At 44.6% G+C, this 22,429-nt stretch overlaps 1 protein-coding gene across 1 annotated transcript; it reads right to left on the bottom strand.

The window, feature by feature from the left end:
• Window positions 1-7,850: 7,850 nt before the first annotated feature.
• Window positions 7,851-22,429, bottom strand: SYT13 (synaptotagmin 13; the record flags this gene model as incomplete). Its single annotated transcript, XM_082000454.1, has 6 exons — window positions 7,851-8,155; window positions 8,440-8,569; window positions 12,987-13,300; window positions 14,913-15,047; window positions 16,941-17,163; window positions 22,247-22,429. The coding sequence occupies 6 exons, from the start codon at window positions 22,427-22,429 to the stop codon at window positions 7,851-7,853; spliced, it is 1,290 nt and encodes a 429-aa protein (XP_081856580.1).

Genomic DNA, 22,429 nt, shown 5'->3' with positions numbered 1-22,429 from the left:
GTGGTTTTATGCTGTGGACACTTGACTGCTGCCATTGGCAGTGATGAGCCTTCTTGCCGATAACTTCAAACCAAGGACTTAAAAGCAAGAGCCCTTCAAGCAAAGTGCGTGATCTGAGCCAGTGTCAGGAAGGGAAGCTTGCGCGAATTTATCTGATCTAGGGCTAAACGTGCCCTTCATTTTTAGGACCACTGATTCTCGTGTCTATGTAAGTGAAGAGGAAATTGAAAAATTCCTCCGTGATGGTTGTCATAGAATCATAGAATGCTATTGTCATAGCATTAAAGCCCGGCACGCTCTTCCCCAGCTCTGCTGGTGTCCTGGACATGCTCCACGGAGATGGCTGTTGTTAGCAGCTGGCACTTAAAACCCGATTTAGGGAAAAAACCCTATGTGTTGTTCCTTCCTGGAAATGGGAGGACTGCGGGGCCTTTGATGCTGAGGGCTTGCGGGCATAACTGGAGGGGTTTTGCCGTGCTTCCCGGGGGCTGTCTTCCCTATCTGCTTCTCCTGAGGTGGGAGGGAAAATGTGGGCAGCTGCGCACATCAGTGGGTTTAAGCGGGTGCCCCCCTGAGGTGTTTAAATCGGAGGGCGAGGGCAGACGTTGTGGCCATGGGTCCAGCTCTGCAGTGGCACAGAGCAGTGGCCACAGGGGACCACAGGCTGCTTCTCCCAGAGCTGTTCCCACAAAATGGAGCCACAGCTCATTTAGAAGGGGCTCTAAAAATATCTGAAGGATAATCAAAGGCTCCTGCAGAACAGCACATGCGCTAACTAGACTTTTCGTCTCTCTGAAGTCCCCCGTTTGAAGTTGTTTTGATCCAAGGGGAAAAACAAGTGTGCTGTCTGCACTGCTGCCAGACACCCTGTTTCTGAGGAGGCTGGTAGTCCCTCCGGAGGCGTGCAGGGACGGGAGAGCAGTGCGGAGGCGGCACAGCGGGCAGGACGGGCTGGGACGGGGAGCCGTGTGTGGCGCGGGGACGGGGTTTGCAGAGCTGTGCTCCGGGCCGCTGCCGCACCTCGTGACGCTCGGGAGAGCTGTCCCGGAAAACTGGGTAGCGGGTGGGTTTCAGGTCTGAGCAGTCTTCTCAGGCGCATTTTGGAGCCCCTTCCTTGCTGGTTTTATTCCACGTTCAGCGGTCACTAAGAGCTCAGGGAAGTGAAGGCAACCGGCTGCAAACCTCCACGGCTAGCACTGGCAATGGCTGTCACACAGCTGCTGGATTAGGTGCCACTCTCTCCTGGCAGACAGAGGATTACGGGCCAGTCCCGTTTTAATTTTTAAATACCAGAGGAGGAGGGGGAAGCTTCCAATAAATCTGACAATGAACAGCAGCGTTAAGGGAAGAATGGTTCTGTGATGGCTATGGCTGCTTTTCAATACACTGGGCTGGGAATCACTGAGTAACCCCGCACTAACGCCCTGGGCGGGAAGGATTGTCCCCGGCAAATGCACCACCCGTGTTCAGCGCCCTGTGCGGCAAAAACGCAGCCCCTTTCCCTCCACCTCTATGGCGAATCCTTCAGTAGCATCAGCCTCACTGTGCAGCTGACAGGCTGGTGGCAACCCTCTTTGCGAAGCCAGCAGCAGCCTGGGGCCCCAGCAGACTCGCTTTGTTTTTTCTCCTTGTGTTTTAGCACTGACAGTGATGGGTGAGAGAGTGTCCCCAAACTGTCAATGAGGTAAATACTTCCCACTCTTGCCCCAAAAATCTGTTTTCTCTTACTTTTATCTGCAGTTTTTGATCTCTATGTCTTGTTAGGAACCAGCTAATTCCAGTGATGGTATTAGGTCAGCTAAGTAGGTATTCCTCCTTACAGATGCACAGTTTACAGAGTATCTTCATCACCACCTTGAAAGTACTGAGAATGGCAAAAAGACTGAATCCAAATTCACTTCTTAGTTTTGTTTCGGTGTTGGAGTCAGCATCTGTGAGGAACCTGATTCCCAGATCCTATTCCCTAACCTCCTCACAGCTGCAGGAAAGCCTTTACATCTTTGTTTAGCTGCCATCTTGCTGAAAAAGCCCATAGGTTTCCTATGCTTGGCTAGGATAGGACTCCTCTATTGCTGACTGCTCCCCTTCTCATCACATACTCACCCCTTGATGATACCCTTCAGAGGACCTTCTGTTGACTCCCCCCAGTACTTTGTAACCCTGACATGAGCTGCAAGCAGAGGCGACCTATCCTAGAGTAAACAATGCACTCACACTGTTGATACAGTTTGGAATTATTTACTTGCAGTGATTTACATGTTGTGCTGTAACATTAGACACAATGGCTGAGCCTCATGCTCTGTTTTTGTGCTTTGGACTGTGCAAACAATATAGAGTCTTGACAAACAATATCTGGCTCTGTACAATAAACACACTGGGACACTAAAGGACCGAGTAAGCAGAAAAGCCTTCTCATGCTAGAAGACCACGAAGCACTATTTCACTTTGCTACTATTCTTGTGCAATTTGATTATTATCAACAGAAGAAACAATATAAAGTACCAAGTATTAGTATTTACTCATCATGCTTCTCTTTCAGCAAATGAACCAAATACATTTTGAGACTTAGTTAAATTCTGAAACATATAAAAAATGCTGCCAAAGCTCTGCCCTTCAGTTCAATCAGACTTCACATTGACCTTCAAAAGAGTGCAAGAAGCGTAGTCCAAGACACCTTAGCTCTCAGCTCTTACCAAATGTCATTGTGCTCAACTCATCTTAGTCATCAGAAGAATCCTTGGGCTGTATTTCTAGAGCCCAAATTACAACTTCCTCCATTTTGGAAAAAAAAAAAATGAGTGTCTTTAGACACCACTTCCAGATAATACTGATGACAGATGCTAGCAAATACAAACTACTTTTGTTCAAGGTGTTGAAAGCACAGTAATGCCTGGGAGAATAGTTGAGCCAGCCCTGTTGAAGGGAAGTTTCCATTAATTTCTGATGTATCACCTCTTTGCAAAGAAAACATGGTTCCTATCACCATGCAAGGATGTTTGGGACAAGAAATTATGGGAAAATACTGAAAAAGTGTTACCCTTACAAGAGACCGGCTGCAAGCACTCCCCCTTACCAGTTGGGAAGGGGGCTGAGGGTAGTAATGAGTCAAAAACATCCCAGAGATGTTTTATTGACTATCAATGATCTGTGCTTTTTAATATCTTCTACTGTAGCACAAATTGCCTAAAATCAAACTAGATCATTTGTTTGGGAAGACCTAGCTGTGAAGGCATGTTGAGGCACATCAACATATGGCTACAATTATATTTTAACCAAGTAATTTGTTAACATAGTCAAAAGTTATTTCTTTTGTCCCCTCCTCTGAGCAGAGGACACAGCAGGAGACCACCTCTCCCAGGCGATGCTGTATACAATATGGGAAATGGAATTCTCATTCTGTTTTACAGTAGGCATGTTGTTTGGATTTTGTCACTGGACGAGGGACTGTGAATCCCTGTCCTTGAACTGGCAGCTCTCTGGCCCTTTGTGAAAAGGATTGTTCATTCTGACCAGGTAGACTGCTCCCCATCTTCCATTTTTTTTTCCTTCCTCTCTACAGTGTCTTGGCTTCCAGCTTCTTCATGTTAATGGGTTATAGTAGGCAGAATAATCAGTGCAACCACCAAATAGCCACTGGGGACTCTAATGGCTATTTTTGGTCACAAATGTAGCTAAGGAACATTAATTGCCATAGATGTTTTTTTTTGCTTCTTCCCTTATGATGCAATTTGTAAGCAGCACCCTTTAATTTACAACATGTTAGTGGTGCTCGCTGATGCTCCTGTATTTACAGCTTCAGGAGCTGAAAACCATGGGGCTGCCTGGCTCGGTTCTCTAGCCTTATTGCACTTGAGTGATACTTTAACGTACTGTGTTGCTGAAGCTGCTTGATACGATGGCACCGAGCTTCTTCAAATACTTTGCATTTATATTCATGACGTTGTCATCTAGCACAACAACTCGCTGCAGTTTGACTGCTTGGGCCACATTAGCACCTCCGGCCCTCGGGGTGCTGGGGCTCAGGGGCATACAAGCATTGCTAAACAGGCGGTACAGGTGGTTCAGAGGGATAAGGGCAGGGCTCTGGGCAGGCGCTGGAATGCGATGACGAACAGTTCCTATTAACAGAGTTCAAAAGGGCCCAGGCTGAGCATCCGTGCACCTCCTGTACCACACGTACGCAGCATTCCTCCTGTTCACGACCGCCAGCACCCTTAACTGTGCTTGCTTTCAGCCTCGACGCAGCAAATGGCTGCCTCATTAAATAAACACCTGGCAGTCTTTGTTCAGGCTGCACCGAATGAGAGAAACATTCTTTCGAGGCTGAAATGCCAGACAACAAAAATGATCCAGTCGGGAAAGATGCATGCATTTTTCACCCTTCCTCTCTTCCCCATTTAAATCCCATTGCAGCAAAGGAGGGAAGGAACAAGACCCTACTTTAACACTGATGGCACCACTTTGCTGGTAAGACAGATTTGTGGTTAAGTAGTGTGTATACACCTATTTTTGTGCTGTAAAAGAGGGCATTATTTTGTCACAGCAAAATCAGATTGTGAGGGGCTATTCCTTTAGATGCTATAAGATTGCTATCTAATTACAGGGTGTGCCAAAATCACCAGGGGCAGAGGCAGATAATGCTGTTTACAATCAGTCACCAAGATGTTATAAAAGGCTCATTAAAATAAGCAGGAGGCAGAACTAGAGAAATCTCTTGGCAGCAAGGCAAATATTTGGCCCTTCAGGCTTTCCGGTGCCAGCCAAATAGCATCATACCATGAAGTTATCCTTCTTATCGTTACCCGAAAAAGAAGGAAGAACCACAGCACTGCCAGGATCCTATATGTAGCGTAGGGTAACATCACAATGAATTTTGCACTTAAATGGAATGAATTATTCCAAATCTATAGGAATATCTACAGGCAAATCATGAACACAGCAACTATTAAGAATACACTATCAGCTAAAACCCTGTGTCCATTTTATTCACGGTATCCTACAGCTTTTTGTTAATAAGCAAAAACCCATAGAGCAAAATAAGAAGTCAATTTTCTTTTTGTTTACGTCCCCTCAAGGCAGAAGAGCAATATCAGAGATTAAAACATTGGGTATAAGATTCATTGGCATACTGAAATTTTCTGGTTTTTTGTTTGGCCAAAGCTGGTTTTATCACTCACTTCAAAATTGCAGGAGTCCTGTAACTGCTGGCTACACTTCCTATAAAAGCAACAGCAGTGTAAAGATAACAGAATTTTCAGTTTGCATCAACTTTGTTGGTCTCTTCACAGAATCACAGCATTGCTGAGGGTGGAAAGGACCTCTGGAGATCATCTTGTCCAAACCTGCACCTGCTCAAAGTGGTGTAAACTAAAGCAGGTTGCTTAGCACTGTATCCCATGAGATTTTGAGTGTCTCCAAGGATGGCAACTTGTTCCAGTGTTTGACCTCTTGGCAACTTGTTCCAGTGTTTGACCATCCTCACAGTAAAAAAGTTTTGGGGTTTTTTCTTTTTTTTTTTTTTTTTTATGTGTTCAAATGGAATTTCCTGTATTGTGATTTGTGCCCTTGCCTCTTGTCCTGTCACTGGACACCACTGAGAAGAGTCTGGCTCCATCTTCTTTTCTCCTCTCCAAGATCAGATGTTTATACATATTCCCCCCTCGACCCTTCTCTTGATCAGACTGAACAGTCCCAGCTCCCTCAGCCTCTTCTCCTACAGAAGGTGCTCCAGTCCCTTAATCATCTGCATTTGCTGCACTCCCTCCAGGAAGTCCATATCTTTCTTGCACTGGAGAACCCAGAACTAGACACAGCACTCCAGATGTGCCCTCACCAGTGCTGAGCAGAGAAGAAGGATCACCCCCATTGACCTGCTGGCAATGCTTTTCCTGATGCAGCCCAAGACACTGTTGGTTGTCTTTGCTGCAAGAGCGCATTGCTGGCTCATGTGTCCACCAGTACACCCAGGTCCTTTTCTGGAAAGCTGCTTGCCAGCCCCTAGGCCTGCAGTGGTGCATAGGATGGTTCCTGCCCAGATGCAGGACTTCGCACTTCCCCTTGTCGAACTTCAGAAGGTTCCTGTCAGCCCATTTCTCCGGCCTCTCCACATCCCTCTGAACGGCAGCACAACCTCCTGGTGTATCAACCACTACTCACGGTTTTGTATCATCTGCAAACTTGCTGAAGGCACACTCCGCCCCATTGTCCATGTCATTTATGAAGATGTCAAACAATGTCAGTCCCACTACCAGCCTGAGTCACCACTGGTGACTGGCTTCCAGCTGAACTTCATTCCCCTGTTCTATGGTGCTTCAGCCAGTTTTCCGATGCTGGTTCTGGTGGTTTCCCTTTGCCAACAGGATGGCAGCCTTCACTTGACAGTCTGCTAGACTTGTTTGACTAAGTCATCAAAATGGGATGGATACTAGATAAAGCCTAGCTTAATATTTTGAATTAAACAGAGGATCAAGCTGATCCTGCAAAAAGAAGATCTCTGTTTTCCAGTGCTACAAACGATATGGTTCTCGTCTTAGATTTTTGGATGCCCCATGCAAGTCCCTTAAAGCTGTCTGCTACTTGAAATAAAGTGGTAGGACAAGCAGTGTGCTTATGGGGTCGTAACATCATCATTGCCAATGCCAAATTTTCAGTCCATCTAGACACAAGAAAAAGACAGTAAACGGTAACACTTAAGCCATGTCAAATCTTGAAAGTGCACACAAAAAAAACAGCCCTGGAGAGTCTGTCTGGTCAGTGAATTCCTTCTGTCTGGAAGTGATGAAATACATGGCAGTTCTTAAGGGTTGTCTTTGAGTAATGCTGGTATGAGGATTTGAGTGCAATAGTTAACTGTCAAACCAAAACCATCAATCAACTGCTAAGGTATGAAATGATTCCGCTTCTTTTGTCTAGTCTTAGATGTTGCCTGAAATACAAATTACAGTATTTGAAACTTTCTAGCTCAGAAAAACCCAAACAGAAAAGATGGTAGTAAGCAGAAAGATTTGGTACAAGTTTTTGGAGGTACATCAACAGTAATTTTTTGTCCATGTTTAGGGTCTTCCTGGGTGCCACTGTAGAAAGACAGTAGATATAGGCATTCTGCTAAAGGATCCTGAAACATTCATGTTTTCATCAGTTTTCATGAATCCTAAATACAAGGTATCAAACACTCCAGGAAACAAAAGTGGGGGAAGATATTTGACTTCTTGTTTGGCAGTGTTTGCTTCAAAGGTTACAGAGGATGATAATGTTGACTGTCTCACTCTCTCATCTTCCTCTGCTCTCTCCCTAGTTCTGTGTCTTTTTCTAGGTATCCATCTACTGCACATGGTCTTTACTCTGTCTTTTATACTGATACTTTGCATCTGCAGTGAAAGTTAGTTTTGTGTCTTCATTTCTCACAGTCTTATGAAGTATTATGAAAAACAGCGACTGATATAACCTGCTGCGTGTTTGAGATTATGGAGCCAGCTCTCATCAGGGGACTTGGGTGACAGTGCTAAATGCCAAGGAGTGGCTTACATTTCCATGATACCTTTGCTCCCTTCTGCTCCGCTACAGAAACAGGGACCTCACAGAAATGACAGGGGCAGGCCAATAAAATTCATTCAAATCATCCAGGCAGCCAAATCTCCTGTTTGAGAGAACTGCTCGATTAGGTGAGAGATTGTCCTCTATTTTCCAGACAGTTTCCTGGGCTAGGATGAGGCAGGAAAATCAGAGAAGGTGGTGTAAGAAGAATGCTGTGCTGAGCAACTTTGTGGAGGGGAAGATGGAAGGTGAATGCAGCTTATTCCCTCAAGCGCAGAGGCCTGGTGGAAATCTGGTTGGCAGTAATCGTGATGAGCCTACATGTGGAGCTGGTGCCACATGGCTATCTGTCTCCTGGGGTTCCTCAGCATTTCTTCCCAGTGGTTCCTCTCCGTGCCCATGATGTGCAAGCCCAGGCTGCACTTGCCAAGCACGTGGCTCTGCCCAGCACCATCCTGGCTCAGCATTTCCAGCTCCACACTGGAGGCACTCAGGAGCTCATGAGGCACCTCAAACATGATCATCTCATTCCACACAGGGTTGATCTTGTGTTTTGCACGTTTGGTCTGCTTCTTTTTCAGCTTCAAGGACTGATGTCTCAGTGTCACCTTGACAGAAACATCTGTATAGGAAGTGAAGAGAGACACCATATTAATGAGCATGCAACAAAATGAATGCAAGAGAATTTTAAGTGGTGACAGTTAAACTGGTGACAGACTGAGAAAGAGAACATAAGAAACATTGATCTTGGCGGGTTTGGTTTTCACTTGTTAGAAATTATTCAGGTGTCTTTGGCTTTCTAAGCCAAACATCTATTTCTTTCTGCCAAACACCACCCTTTCCACTTTCTTTCTAGATTTACATAATAACAGAAGCAACAGTCTGTTTTCTTGCTATTCTACTCACCATTACCAAGAAGATCTTTCAGCTGCTTGGAATGGAGATTTTTAGCCTTAATAATCACCACCAGCAGGCGGTTAGCTGCTGGCAGGTAGCTGATAGAGAGCAGAACCTCCCCGTGGCCTGTAGACGGCTCCTGGAAATGGAGACACAGAAAGGGTTAATTTTTTATACAATCTTGACCATAACATTAAGAAAACTAAACAGTATAATGTGGTGGGTAGAAGGTTGTGGACCAAGCAAGTTGTCTCCCTGTCTTCGTCCAGGAGATCCTTCCAGTTACACTGGATGAGAATAAACCTGGCAAAGATGTTTGAGAAGGCTCCTCCACTCATAAGGCCCTGATCATGTGAGTTACTGCTTTCTTCTGTTGCTGGAAAGTAACTGCTTCCTAGCATCTACTTTTAGTGGAATATTTAGTCAGATGAAGAGGATTTGGGGCTGAACTACATGCAAGATACTCCTTTTTTGAGAGATTATCTAGATGTCCTTTATTTACGTCCCCTACTTCCACTACTGCTGTTCATAATTCACTCTCCATTTCAGCTGCTCTTTTTGTGGAGGGAAGGTGGAAGGTGAATGCAGCTTATTCCCTCAGGCGCAGAGGCCTGGCGGAAATCTGGCTGGCAGTAATCATGGTGAGCCTACATGTGGAGCTGGTGCCACATGGCTATCTGTCTCCTGGGGTTCCTCAGCAGTTCTTCCCAGTGGTTCCTCTCCGTGCCCATGACATGCAAGCCCAGGCTGTGCTTGCCTGAGGAAGCTCTGACCAGACGTGGCCCCAGGTCCACACTGCCTAGCAGGAGCGTAGGGCTCCCTGGGAAAGGGTAGGCGATACCCGGGGCCATGCCACACAGCTGGACCCTGGAGCTGGAGTTGAACTTTCTCTGGCACCTTTATTTGGTATGGGGAAAAACCCGGCCAGCCTGAAAGCCTCCATGAGCTGGGGACAGTGCTTTACTCTTCCTTCCCGGCCTGCCGTCCCTCAGGCCTGTGAGCAGCTCTCCCTGCTGCCCCTGCGGGACTTCCTCCAGGGCAAACGTGCTGAACCATCAGGTGCTCGCTTCAGGGGACCACACATTTCCCTTTCCCTTTCCCTTTCCCTTTCCCTTTCCCTTTCCCTTTCCCTTTCCCTTTCCCTTTCCCTTTCCCTTTCCCTTTCCCTTTCCCTTTCCCTTTCCTTTCCTTTCCTCCCCTTCCCCTTCCCCTTCCCCTTCCCCTTCCCCTTCCCCTTCTCCGTTTCTTCCCATTAGTGATTGTCCTCTTAGCCTCCTGACTTTTCTCCCCTTCCTTCCCGCTTGCCCTGGACCAGCACTGATTCGCCAGAGGGGGAAGCAGGGGGGCATAGCCACAGCGCCCATCGCTCTCCCCTGGGAGAGCACAGGGCCATTTGCCCCTCGGGAGCTGGCGGGGAAGGAGAGGAAGCCGCCGCCGGTGTGTGCAGGGCTGCCAGCCTGCAGCGAGGGGCGAGCAGTTATTCTCTCAGTGAGCAGGAGCTTGTGACAGAAATCTGGTTTAGCGTGAGGTTAATGACCCAGAAGAGTCCCAGAAAGCCAATGTCAATTCAATAGACTCCCTTTGGACTCCTTAGCATGATTTACACACTTTAGGACAGACAGCCCTTCTCCAAGCCATTTCTGTGCTCTGCACTCTCACTTCGAAGTGAGCCATAAATATTTCAAACTAAGTTTTCACCCGGTTACTCACAACAGGCAAGGACAGGCCCCTGTATGCTCCCCATGAGCTGACTGACTCTCCAGAAAACATGGCTGTCATCGCTGTCTGGTTTGAATGACTTATCTGTCGTGCACAAATCAGGTGGGAGGCCATTAGCGAGGAAGCCTGCAATTCAATCCCAAATCAGCCCGAGTAAATCCTTTTTCATGCACTCAGGTAGCAACGAAGGCTGCATATGTATTTCACTTACATAAATCCTGTCCTACATCTAAGTGGATCTTAAAAAACCCCACACATAAAAACAGAGGCAGATTCAAACGGCTGTAAGTCCACAACAAAAGAACAGGTGTTTGTCCATGGAGGGACAAATGCAAATACCACCTCAATACAAATGCACTATTTAGGCAAGTAGTAAGTTGCTTTTGTTTATTTACCCCCTCTACATCTCACCAGGTCCCGCTCTGTAGCTCTTGGCCAGAATTTGGTTCCCGTAGCCCCAGGCACAGGTAGATACGGTGGAGACTGGGCAGGCTGGGGGTGGCAGGGCTCTGTAGACGTGCACAGACGCACGCACACGCAAACACACACCTTGTACACATGTGTCGCACCTTGCGCTTATGGCTTTCTGGCTCCTAATACTCTAATCAAGTTTTTGACCAGCCTGTAACCACATGAAACCAAAAGCTACAATGGTTGGTCTCTGCTGGAGTTTTGTGTGAAGAGACCAAGCCACAGGTACTTTTCCTTCCCCCTCCTGGGTTTTGTTTTTTTCCTTTTTCCTATTAAAACCCATAACCTGCACTTTGTGCTGCAACCTTGCATATTCACACAACCCCCAGAGCTTCAGTCTTCCTTTCTGTGCAATAAGGATAAAAAGCATCAGGGGGTCATCAATGAATTACGTGTGCAGGGCACCATGAAATCACAAAAGGGAAGGTGCTATGCAAGGAGCCACTATCATCACTGCCATTAGCAAAGCACTGGGAGGGAAGGAAGACAAGATAAGGATATCAGTCTGCAATATCTACGCTTTGCATTGCTCACAGCAGTCCATGAATTCCTGAATACTAATTACATTACCTGGTTAGCTGTAAGCTTGCCTCTGAGCCCCTTCCCTTACGTGTGGGAGAATTACTGGGAAGGTAGGAATGAAATTTCTGCACCTCATGGCTTTTCAAGGAAATGTCAGACTTTAAACAAAGCCCAGTAACTTTGTTCCTGGATGGATGCCGTCAAAAATAGCTCCTCTTTTTTGATCAGTTCTTCCTCACTCCCTCCTGCTCTGGTTCTCGATGAATGATTCAGGATCTGTATATAAGCTATCTGTGCAATGGTTGGCTCTCTCAGGTCCCAGATGACGCAAATTCAGCTTTCACTGCACATCCTCAGCTCAAACTGGGGCACTGTTCAGCAGTACTGTTAGTGTTAACCTTGTGCTGTCAGCCTGGAGAAGAAATGAATGCTGCCCTGTTTCTATGCATAGTTGTGAAGCTGGACCAAGGCAGAGTCAGGACTCCATCAGGTGTACTTGAGTGACAACTGACCATTGCTGTGAACAGGCTGTTCCTTGGGTATTGCTTACAAAGTAGATACTACAGTAGATTGGGGGGAAGTGGGTTCCATCTATCTATCTCAGCTTAGGAATTTAAATCATTATATTGGAACAATTTCGTTTGGACGTCTCTTTTTATAGCAGCAGACTGGGGACACCTTTCAATTTACAGCTATTAGGCAAATATTTAGCCTTGTGCTTGAAGTCTATTAAACTGATTCAGACCACCCATTTGTTTCTGCTGCCTCTCTGCCAGAGGTTTTTTAGAGTGGCCAGCCCTATTAACATTCAAGTGGTGATCAGATAAATTAGCGTTACTGGAAATCAGAAATGCTAACTCTGTAGTCTGTGATTGTGACCAACTCAGTGGAGATCCCTCACCCCTGATGGTGACAAGCAGTAATTTATTTTAGCAAACCTAGCGACAATGCTGGTGTTGTTTTGCATTGCTTACTCCGTCCCATACCAGAATACAATAGGTACCTGTTAGTAGCGATGTACTAGTACCAACAATAGCAGCACCCTGCTGCCATGTTGTTAAGTCTATTGCTGCTGCTAGAAAAATAATCTAGTTCATGGCAGGGAAAAGGCTTCTGAGGAAATGTGCAAGAAGTTAGTGCACATGAAGCATCCCCTGTACTGACTTCAAGTACTGTTGGAATCCTTCCCTCCATTTTCCCTGTCTGTGCAGCTGGGAAGGTGTGGAAAAGGAAGGAAGGGAGTTTTTGACATTTAAGAAAACCAACACGATACGATGAGTGATATTTTGACATCTCCCAGAAAGAATAGCATTGCTGGATTGATCCAGTAAGGATAAGTGGTCTTCAGTCAAACATCTCATTCCCAACAATGTATTTCAGTCCTAGCTTAAGGCTCCCTGGGGTGCCACTGTGTGCCCTGCCTGCACCCAGCTCTGCAGAGTCCCTCTGTCCTGCTCTGTAGGATCTCTGTAGGCTCTTGCCACCACAGTCCCGCATAGCTAATTCACAGAAACTCATGTAACTTTTTCTAGACATAGGCTTTGAATCACATATATCAGTGTCAGATTGTCATGTAATTAAGGGAAGATGAGAGGGAGTTTTGACACATCTTAACTGCCAGGAGCTGTAGATGGAAGGGCTGGGTTGATGGGCCTTTGATTGCTTTCTGAAATGATTAGCTACGAACCAACACAGACCTCTGCAGTCACACATCACCCCTCTAAACCTGGCTGCAAACAAATAAAGCCACCCACTGACATGCAGCCATCTTGGAAGAGAGCTTCGCTTGTCCGAACAATTTATCATTAGAGTTTCTGGACTACCGACACAGACTGAGTCCATACCTTCTCTGGGGTCTTTAGCCTTTCCCACTGGGCCATCCCAAAGGACTCCTCTATGTTAGCAAGACTCAGTTTGAGTTCCCCCACAATGCTGTGTCTGGAGAACTTGTCACAGTTTCTCAGGGTGAGAGTCAGTGTCCCCTCTGGCATATCCTCCTCCATTAATGGGAATCGCAGGACCTCCTCCCAGAGGGTGTGAAGCACCTTCTTCTTCAGCTCTGTCTGGGCCTCAGTAATACCGGACTTGCTCACCAGTGTGCCCAGTATGTAGCAGTGGCAGCCAGCATCTTGGTCCCCACTCTTTCTGCCATGCATAGCTGGAAAAGAAAGATTGATTGTAAGGACCTCTCACAAAAGACAGCCCATAAACATCTGTGGCTCAATTGCTCATTTCATGAGACCCATAAAATACAACAGCTGCATTGTTGCAGACATTGACCCCTGTTCCTGGTTGCATGGGCAGACTAAGTTGTGAGCCCATGCTGTGGTGTTTTCCTCATGCTGCACAATGTCCTTGTCCTTCCACCATTACAGAAGGATTCTGTTAGTGTTTGGGAGAGCAACAGCTCAGTTCAAGGAAACATGTTCTGTTGAAAGACGCAGAGCAGCAATGAGATGAGACACAGCAGGACACAGGGATGGGCAGCTCTCATTTATTTTTACCTTGGCACAGAAAGAATCCTTCTTAAAAAGACTTTAAAAGCAGGTTGGCCAGTCACAAGATATCAGAGGTGAGAGAGACCTCCCTCTTGGCACACATCCACCCCTGCAGGTCAATGTGGTGTACGTCTAAGAGTTATTGCATTCTGCTTGTCCAGCCTCTGGTAAATGACTCTTCCAGAAGCCATCCCACAACATGAAAGAGTTGTGTCAAGAGACTTTCATCCTAATTTTAGATCCATTTTATGTTGAAAAGCCTAGAGTGAGAATGACGTTTCACACTCCTCTTCAGCTGCATCAACAGAATTGCGCTGCCTTCTCTGCAGCAAGAGGAGCACGCCTTCCTCTGAGGTGTCATGAAGCAGTATGGCTTTGTGGGCAAAACTGAAGTCCTTGATGCAGCCAGTCCAAGGACAGATGCTCCTGATCTACCAAGTCCCATGGCTCACAGGTTTTGCTGGTTTCTCGGGGGATCAGAGCTGGTGAGCGGAGCTAGATCCTGCCCAGGGAGGAGCAGGCACGGGTGTTCACCCTGGAGGGAAGCTGTGGGCTTGCTGCTGGCAGGACCCACAGCAGCGGCTGCCATTTAGCACCCTTTCAATTCTCGCTTCAGAGGGTGTGATTTGATTAGGTTCCCACAGAGATCTGTGTTGTTCATGAATTATTCAGTCAGCTTATTTTACTTTCCCAGGGGAACTGATGATGCTCCAGCCCTGAGCGGAGAAGCTGTTACAGTTGTCAGTTCCCACTTCGGAGAGTGACACAGAGCCTGCCTGCCTGGTCAGGCGCAGCCAGAGGGACCTTCCTTGGTGGCCTACAAGATAAGTCTGCTCTCTCCAGCTCAGCCTTTGACTTGACTTGAGGAAGAGGCAGAAGGGAGTGGGTCAAGTTGAAGAATGAAAGTTATAGAAAGGAAGGAGATAGCAACCCCCTTCCCCCTGCCCCCAAAGGGAAAAATAAAAAGAAGAGGTTGCTTTGTACCATATCTGGGACTCAAGGAGCCCATTCTGGTTCCTGACTTTTTGACAGGAAAGTTGACAGCTTTTGAGCTGTGCAAACAATTGTTCCCAAGCCATGCCCTGCACAGTCACTTCAAGCAGTGACATTGCCAGGTATTTCTATTCTGCAAGCCCAGAAACAGTCAAACATTCAGTGGTCCTGGGGACACATGTTGATTTTACAGTGGGAGGGGAACCTTCTATAAAACCAACAGGTGTCTTGTACCCTCCAGATGGAGAATCACCAGTGGAAGATGTCTTTCCCCCTTACCTTCCAGAAGGGTCACACGCAGCTCGGCTTTTTGTTGATCATATGCAAGGGAGTAGCGCAGCTCAGGGGCCTGGTTGCAGTTGGCCGCCCTTTCTGGGTTCAAGTGCTCTGTGACACACACGTCCTTTACTACACCTGGAACTGAAATAACCCCTTTAGCAAACAGGTCTTCGCCTTCCAAGGAGAACAAATCCACTCTGTCTTGACTCAACTTTTTTAAATGCCTTACTATTCCTGCACCTTGTATGCAGGAACATCATTTATGTTCCTTCTCCCTCCATCACCATATCTCCTTTTTGCTCTATTTTCTCATACTTTCAGCTCTTTCTACAGCACTTGGACAAGTCTTCTGTTCTCTACCACCTTTTGCTCTAAGACGGTTCACAAACTTGTGCTTTTACCTTGTGTCTAAACTACACTCTTTACTTGTTATATTGTTTTAAATTGTTTTTAACTCGCGTTGGTGAATTAATTCTTGTGTTCTTTGGAATGAGAACTTGAGTCTGCTTTTGAGCTGCCATGCAACATTGTGTTAGTTCAGATATCTCTAAACATTTTTTATTTTTAACAATACAGTCTTTGTCCTGCAGAAGACCCCTATTTCCACAGGATTGACCAGGTTGAATATAATGACCTTGGGAAGCTGTGAGATAGTTTCTACACATGCAATTTTGAAGTTGAGTACATATTTCATGCTGAGATAAAGCAAGTTGCAAGACTAAAAGGGAAGCCACAGCTTTTTGTCATCAAAAACTGTTATCTGCATGGTCAGTTGTGATTCACACAGAAAACAATAGTGGGACCAGGACTTTTCCTCCTAAAAATCTCGGCCACAGTCCAGACCATTTCAATGCAACACCAAAAGGAGAATGCAACAATTTTTGTTTTATTTATGCAACACTTGAGCTATGAAATCAGGCACAGCAGGAAGCAAACTTGCTTGTGCCATTAGCAGTGCAGAGAGGCTCTTATACCAACTTATTTAATGCTTTATCCTACATGCAGCAATCATCCTTCAGCCTCTCCACCCTATAATCTTCTCCCTGATACCTAAGGATGTGGCTCAGACAGTCTCTTCCTCCAATGAAGCTGCTTCTCATAGTACTTTCTTTTCCATACTCACAAGTCTCAGGGTGGAAGGGCGACTGTAGCAATCATCCTCCCAGAAGAGCAAAAATATAATCTCAACCAATCTAAAAAAGCTAAGAGTTGTCTTTAAAAAAATCATGACAGATGGCATTGTATCTCTGGCAAATCTTCAGGAAGGTTTTATTAATGTGGTAACCATAAGAGTCAATTATCTTGTTAAAAGACAGCTGTGAAGGTAAAAATCAGTATGGAAGCAACACAGACATGCTGCCAGATGTATATAATTAACATTGCATTTTCTCTCAGGCTCCAGGAATCTTATGTTCTAGGCTTTGGCATGTTACCCTTTGGTCTGGCTGGAAAACAAGAATTCTGTTTGGCAAAAGTGTCTGAGGTGTCAGCCTTTGGTTTCACTGCACATTACAACAAGCCAAGACCATTTCACCAAACTGGTGGAAAAAAAGCAGCACATAAAATAAAGTAGAAGCTTGAACCCCTGCTGCCAGTGTCCCTGACAAGGACAGTTGTTGGACAGCTAACATTTGTCCTGGAGGAGATACTCTGCCTAATTTTGTCCGGATATTTCACCTATACTCTGGCAACTGCTCTCAGTAAAACTACGCTAAATACGTGCTTTTCTACAAAATGTCTGCTTCCAGTGAGCCAGATTCTTCAACACAAAGATGTTTAGGTAAAAATTTTACAACCAGACACAACTACAGCTTTGTTATCTGAATGTCCTGATGAGCTCTGTGACTACTTTCTATTAAACACATGCGCTGAAGAGAGAGAACTCACAATGCTCATGATAAGAGAACAAAAAGCACCTCATCTTCATTTCCACATTTATTTCTCTAACTACAATCACATTATGCTCAGAAGTATTACAGAACTACACCCAGAAAAGAAATTGTTTGTCTGAAGACCAAACGCTCCTACCGTTTTGAGGGAGAACAAACAGCTCTTCATTGACTTGTATCTTCATCCTGTTCTCATCCAAACAAGTATGTTTTCCAGTAGCTGGTTCTTCTGTTGTCTTCAGGGAGTACTGCGTGTAGTTAACAATTTCAGGTGAAGTTACTTCTGGTTTGGGGCCATAAATGTTGGGAAACTTCAGGAGTGGTCGAGGCTGGACTGGCTCTGCAGTTTTCTTAACGTTGAACTGAAAATTAAAACCTTGTTGGTTACTTTGCACTAGTTAGACTAATTCTTCCAATTCTCTCAGTGTGAAATGTGCTGAGACAAAGGGAGAAAAGACAGTGCCTCTGGTCATTCTTACTGTCATTGGTTCTTGTGTTGTAGAAACCACTGCCTGTATGTCCAGAGATTTTCTTGCCAAAGCTGATACCCTTCTACTTGGTGTATGTATTTTCAGATTTACTCCTCTACAGAAGTTTGGTTGCAACAAGAAAAAGATATGTTCTTATTGTTTGATTATTCTTCTGCTCTTGTACCAGTTATCCTTCTTCCATAAGTCTGTTTTTTCTCTTAGCACGGAAATCAACCATGAAGTTAATTTTGCTATGACTGAGGTATGATATTTTTTACCCTGATGTTTGAAGTCAAATCCAAGGTCAAGGAGCTATAGCCACCCACAGATTTCAGAGAAATTTATATGAGTATGTAGTAAGCATTAGAAAGGCAAAGGCATGGATCATACAGTCACTTGGAGCAAGTACAACCATGGTGTAATAAGACGAAGGGCAACTGGTTGAACAAATGAGCCTAGCAATGGCATACCAAGAGTAGTTGCTTCAGTGGTCATCTCAGCCTCTTGGACTGTCTTGGCTCTGTGGACCAGAGCTCCACCTGACCCTCAGACACACATTTCCCCTTTATTATACAGGGATTGAAATTTGGATTTATGTCTGAGTTTGATCTTAACATTTCAATTTCCTGATGAATCGTGAACATGGAATGAGCAGAAGAACCTGCAAGATGGTGTAATGCTCAGGCAGCCCAAGCAAAGGTTGTCACAACGGCATTACTGTTCTCTCAAAACAATGAAAAATATTTTAGTGGAATATAACAGTCCTGTTTTCCTTATATCCCAAGAAAGAATCCTGTCTGCTCACAACTGAAATCATTCCTGTTCAATGGGAAAGAACAAAAGCTGACTAGCAAATGACCGTGACTCTTGAAACAGATTTTATTAATGTTTTCAAAACACAAAAGACAAAAAGCAGAAGTAAAACTGCCATTTTGGTTGATTATTGTGCAGTGGGATTCTCTCCAACCCCTCTGCCTGCCAACTTATTCTGTGTTAAGTTTAGATCGAGGGTGAGCCAGAAAATGTTTGCAATTGTAATTAAAGTTTTTCATTAGTCTCATTGTTTCCTATTAATAATGGATGTAGATGATGCCTTGAAGCACTTGTCTGTGTTGGGACTTTGTGGTCCCAGTTCACATGTCCTGAGGGAGCATACCTATTCCTCAAGAAATAGAGCTGAAGAAAAACATCAATCTTGGACTTCAGCTCTTTAGTCATACTCTGCTTATGGACATCATAGTACTATGGTTGCATGCACTTGGCAGTGGTAAAGAATTAATTAGGTCAGTGACACCATCTTCTCAAGGCAGCCAGTGAATCAGTGTTTGGGAAGTCTACTATGTAACATAGCATTGTGTCTTGTCTAATTTTAAAGGCTCTGAAAGAGAAGTGGGTTGAGAAAGAAAGATGTCACTGTGTGCAGTCCCCACCTAGCATTCATCTGAGTTGAGATGTTATGCAAGACATACGGTGTGGGTCTGTAAGTGAGATCCCTCTTTTAGACATGTGAGCCTCATCAGTCCTAAAATACACAGGAAATTTGAAGTTACTCATCCAAACCTTAAATGCAGCTCTCCGTTCTCCTAAAATTAAAGCAGATGAACCAAGCAAAATATGTTAGGAATCACTAGACAACAGCTCGAAAAACCAGGTCGCTTTTGTTCTGCAAAGGCATTACTTCTAACATGCATGCAGTGCCTGCCGTGGTGGTCAGTCTCTGCTGTTCTTTCTCCCCTGAAGCCGCTGTATAAGGCTGCTGTCCTGCCAGTCATTGACCATCACACCAGCGTGTGCTAGCACATGAAGCACTTTGCGATCCTTTGGGATGAAAAACACCATACAAATGTGAGGTATTGTTAGCACAATCTTTTCTTCTACTCGTTAAAAGCCAGACATTTAGTCAGGAAATCCATCAGCACAGCAAGTCAGAGCTCTACTGGTTCTAAATATTCCTCTTGTCTGTCTGCTTTGCAGAACTAGAGATGAGAGACATATGCAAGCACAGTGGGACTAGCCCACCCCCTCTTCCAACTGCATCTGCCTCTGTTTATTATTTTTGATGCCAGCTCTGTTCCTAAGTTCTGTTTGCTAATCTAGTTACATAGCAGTGCCCTATGGAAGCTCCCTTTGCAAATCAGTATGAGTATCTTAAATAAAGAAATGAGCAGAAGAGTTGAGATAGTCCTGCATAAAATGCATGAAAGCAAAGGAACCAAAAGTAGCAAGGAGGCTGCAACTGACCCTTCTGGGTCTCTGCCCAGTGTCACTCAAACAATGCACCAGTTTGTTGCCGTTGCTGGGTGCATTTAGGAATCTTCATTCTGCACTCTTTGCTGAGACATTGGAAATTTATAGTATTTTTTTAATAGTTCTGTAGATATATCTTTGTGTTTGAACTCTTCCTCCTCACGTATGCAGGGCATGTCCATGGGGAACCTCTGTCTATAGTAAATACAAGCATCACTGTCATGGGAGATGCGCCAAGTGAATAAAAATCAGTCTTGCTTCATCTTGCTTTTGTCATCTCTGTTTATCAGAACCTGTGGCCCTGACAGGCTTCAATAATTAAGTATGTCAAGCACTGACTAGGATATACAGTGTACTAATCTAGTTGGAAAAAAGTCTCGACAGGATAATTTATAAACATAGACACAGATGATAAAACTGCACAAGCTCAGAACTCAATTTGAGGTTCGTTCCTTCAAGGTATATAGACTGATTCTGAACCAGTGACAGCATAGGAGAATGCATGTTCCTGGCAAGAAAACTATTTTAATTGGAAAGAATTGTTAAACATATGGAATATGCAAACTAAGAACATTTTGCACTTTCTGTCACAGAATGTTCATTCAGCTGCTATAATTTGGCCAGATTTCTTTAAAAAAAACAATAAAACCAGTAATATTAGAAATAATACTTCTAATTAGTCTACAATGCTAAAATACAATCACTCAGGTAATAGTGATACACTGAGGATAGGTTAAATAATTTGGTCCCCTGTTGGTCAAATACTGGATTAAGTTATGGAAAAACTTGATGAATGTAGAAATATTGTGAGGACCATAACCTAATAGCTGCTGGGTACTGGAGGCTTAATTGGAGTTCATGGTGACTTACTGCATATTTCAGTCATGCAAGCAGGATGACACCCTGGAGGACAAGCTCCAGTATGAATTAACATTTTCCCAAGATGTTCCCAAAAGGCTGTATAAAGAAAAATGTCCAGTCCAAGGGTGGAGATAAAGTAAAGATTTGAGAGGTTTCTGAGCTAGAAGATTACAACAACAAAAAGTGTCTTGTAGAAAGAGACTGATGGTAAAGTTGTCTGTGGGTAGGGTTGTTCCAGACAACAGCTAGAAAATAATGCCATGCAAAGTGGTATGACTGCCAAAGTTACACATTCCTCATTCATTTTAACAGCAAACTTGGAAAATCTCAGCATTATTGTACACCTTTATATACAGGAGTTGGCAAATCCCCTGTATTGCTTAGAAAAGACAAGAAAGGAGCCTGGAAAGGACATGACAAAACTCTCAAACAGAATAGCAAGTGAAATTCATCCTAGGAAAATGCAAACAGGTACTAGGAGGTATTCACTGTGCTCATGGATGAACGCTCAGAATTAGCAGCAATCTCTTGAGAAGTCCTAAGCTCAGTGCAGATGTTCATCCATGGTCAGTGGAGCCATCCTCCCACCGCCCAACAGTGAAAAGCTATGGTAATGCGATTCTGTGTATCTATCTGCACCAGATCTTACAATACAGTTAGTAGATCTGGTCACCTTTCCTCAGAACAAATTGCAACAGGAGCATGAGGATACCAGGGCTCTTTTCTACTAAAAGCCTAAAAGTGGTAGCCAGAGAGAGACAGAATATGTAATTACAAACATTACAGAGAAGTTCAATTAGGACTCCTGCTACACTCTTTAAGAACACAAAAATAATAGACAGCTCAGATAATTAAAAGGCAAACAAAGACTGCCATACAACAGATTACTGGCCTTTGAAATTGGCTGCTATGGCATAACATTTGGTTGAATGGCTAGACAAAAGTGAAAAGGACATAGGCACATACAAACATCAAAAGCAACAGCAAAGAGATAATACTTTTTTTTCAGAGACTGACCAGTGCTATAGCTCATGCTAAAGTCCATAGTCAACCAAGAAAATCAGTCAAACATTTCCTTTTGAAGGAGAGCTTCCCATTAATAAGTATATTAGAAGCGTCCTATAATTCCCCTTGCTCTTTTTTGCACTGAGCTCAGGAGTAAATCAGGGGTTTTGGATTCTAAAAAGAAAGAAAGATCACACAGGGATGCCTGACATTATCCATACTCCACATTGCTCTTCTAGTAAGTGAAAAAGCAATTTACAGTGTGATGAGATTGTCCAGTCATCACACTCTAGATTCTCACTTGCATTTTATTATCATTTCAATTCCTTGTTTTAACTCCACACATACTTAATCCCCTCAGTTGGAGGGGCAGAGGGAGGAGGAGGGGTGATTTTCACAAGAAACCAGCTGTTGACAGGGAAATATCCTGCACGAACCGTAAGATATCATGAACAGACTTGGAGAAACAGCTCTTATAGGAGATCCCAGAAGGAGTCACCTCCTCTCTCCAATGCTGCATGCCACCTGGTAAAGTCCAGTCTTCTCTCCTCAGGAAATTATTTCCCTTGTGCTCTAGCTTGACAGATAAGCAACATTTCCAGTTCTCCTCCCCTATTTTTGCCATTAGCAGCTTTCTCTTTGGCAATGTGGCAGCTGTCTCCTGCTCTGGTAATTCAGTGGGTCACCCAGCCCATCTCTGTTTTCCCTCACTCCTCCTCCCATTAACATGTTACATCCTGAATGCAGTAAGCAGATAAATAGGCAGCATAAATCACATGCTGTCTAGCCTAACAGAGAAGTTGCATTCCCACCCTCTGCATTTAAAGAAAAATCACGGAGTAAATTAGAGACTCTGTCTTACTTGCTGGACTGGCTGAAGCACACTGGGTTTAGTATTTTCCGTGTCCTCCTCTTGGTCCTTTTCTGAGACTCCTTTCCCAGGTTGCTTGCATTTGCAGAAGCAGGTGAGACCGCAGAGGGCAAGGATGCTAGTTGCAGTCCCTAAGGTAGCCCCCAGGGCTATAATTGGGGCAGATAAAACCAT

This window comes from Phaethon aethereus (assembly GCF_964289735.1).
Source record: "Phaethon aethereus genome assembly, chromosome: 5".
NCBI lineage: Eukaryota > Metazoa > Chordata > Aves > Phaethontiformes > Phaethontidae > Phaethon > Phaethon aethereus.
Note: the sequence above shows the minus strand (reverse complement) of the source record. Positions and strands in the feature narration are given on the sequence as shown.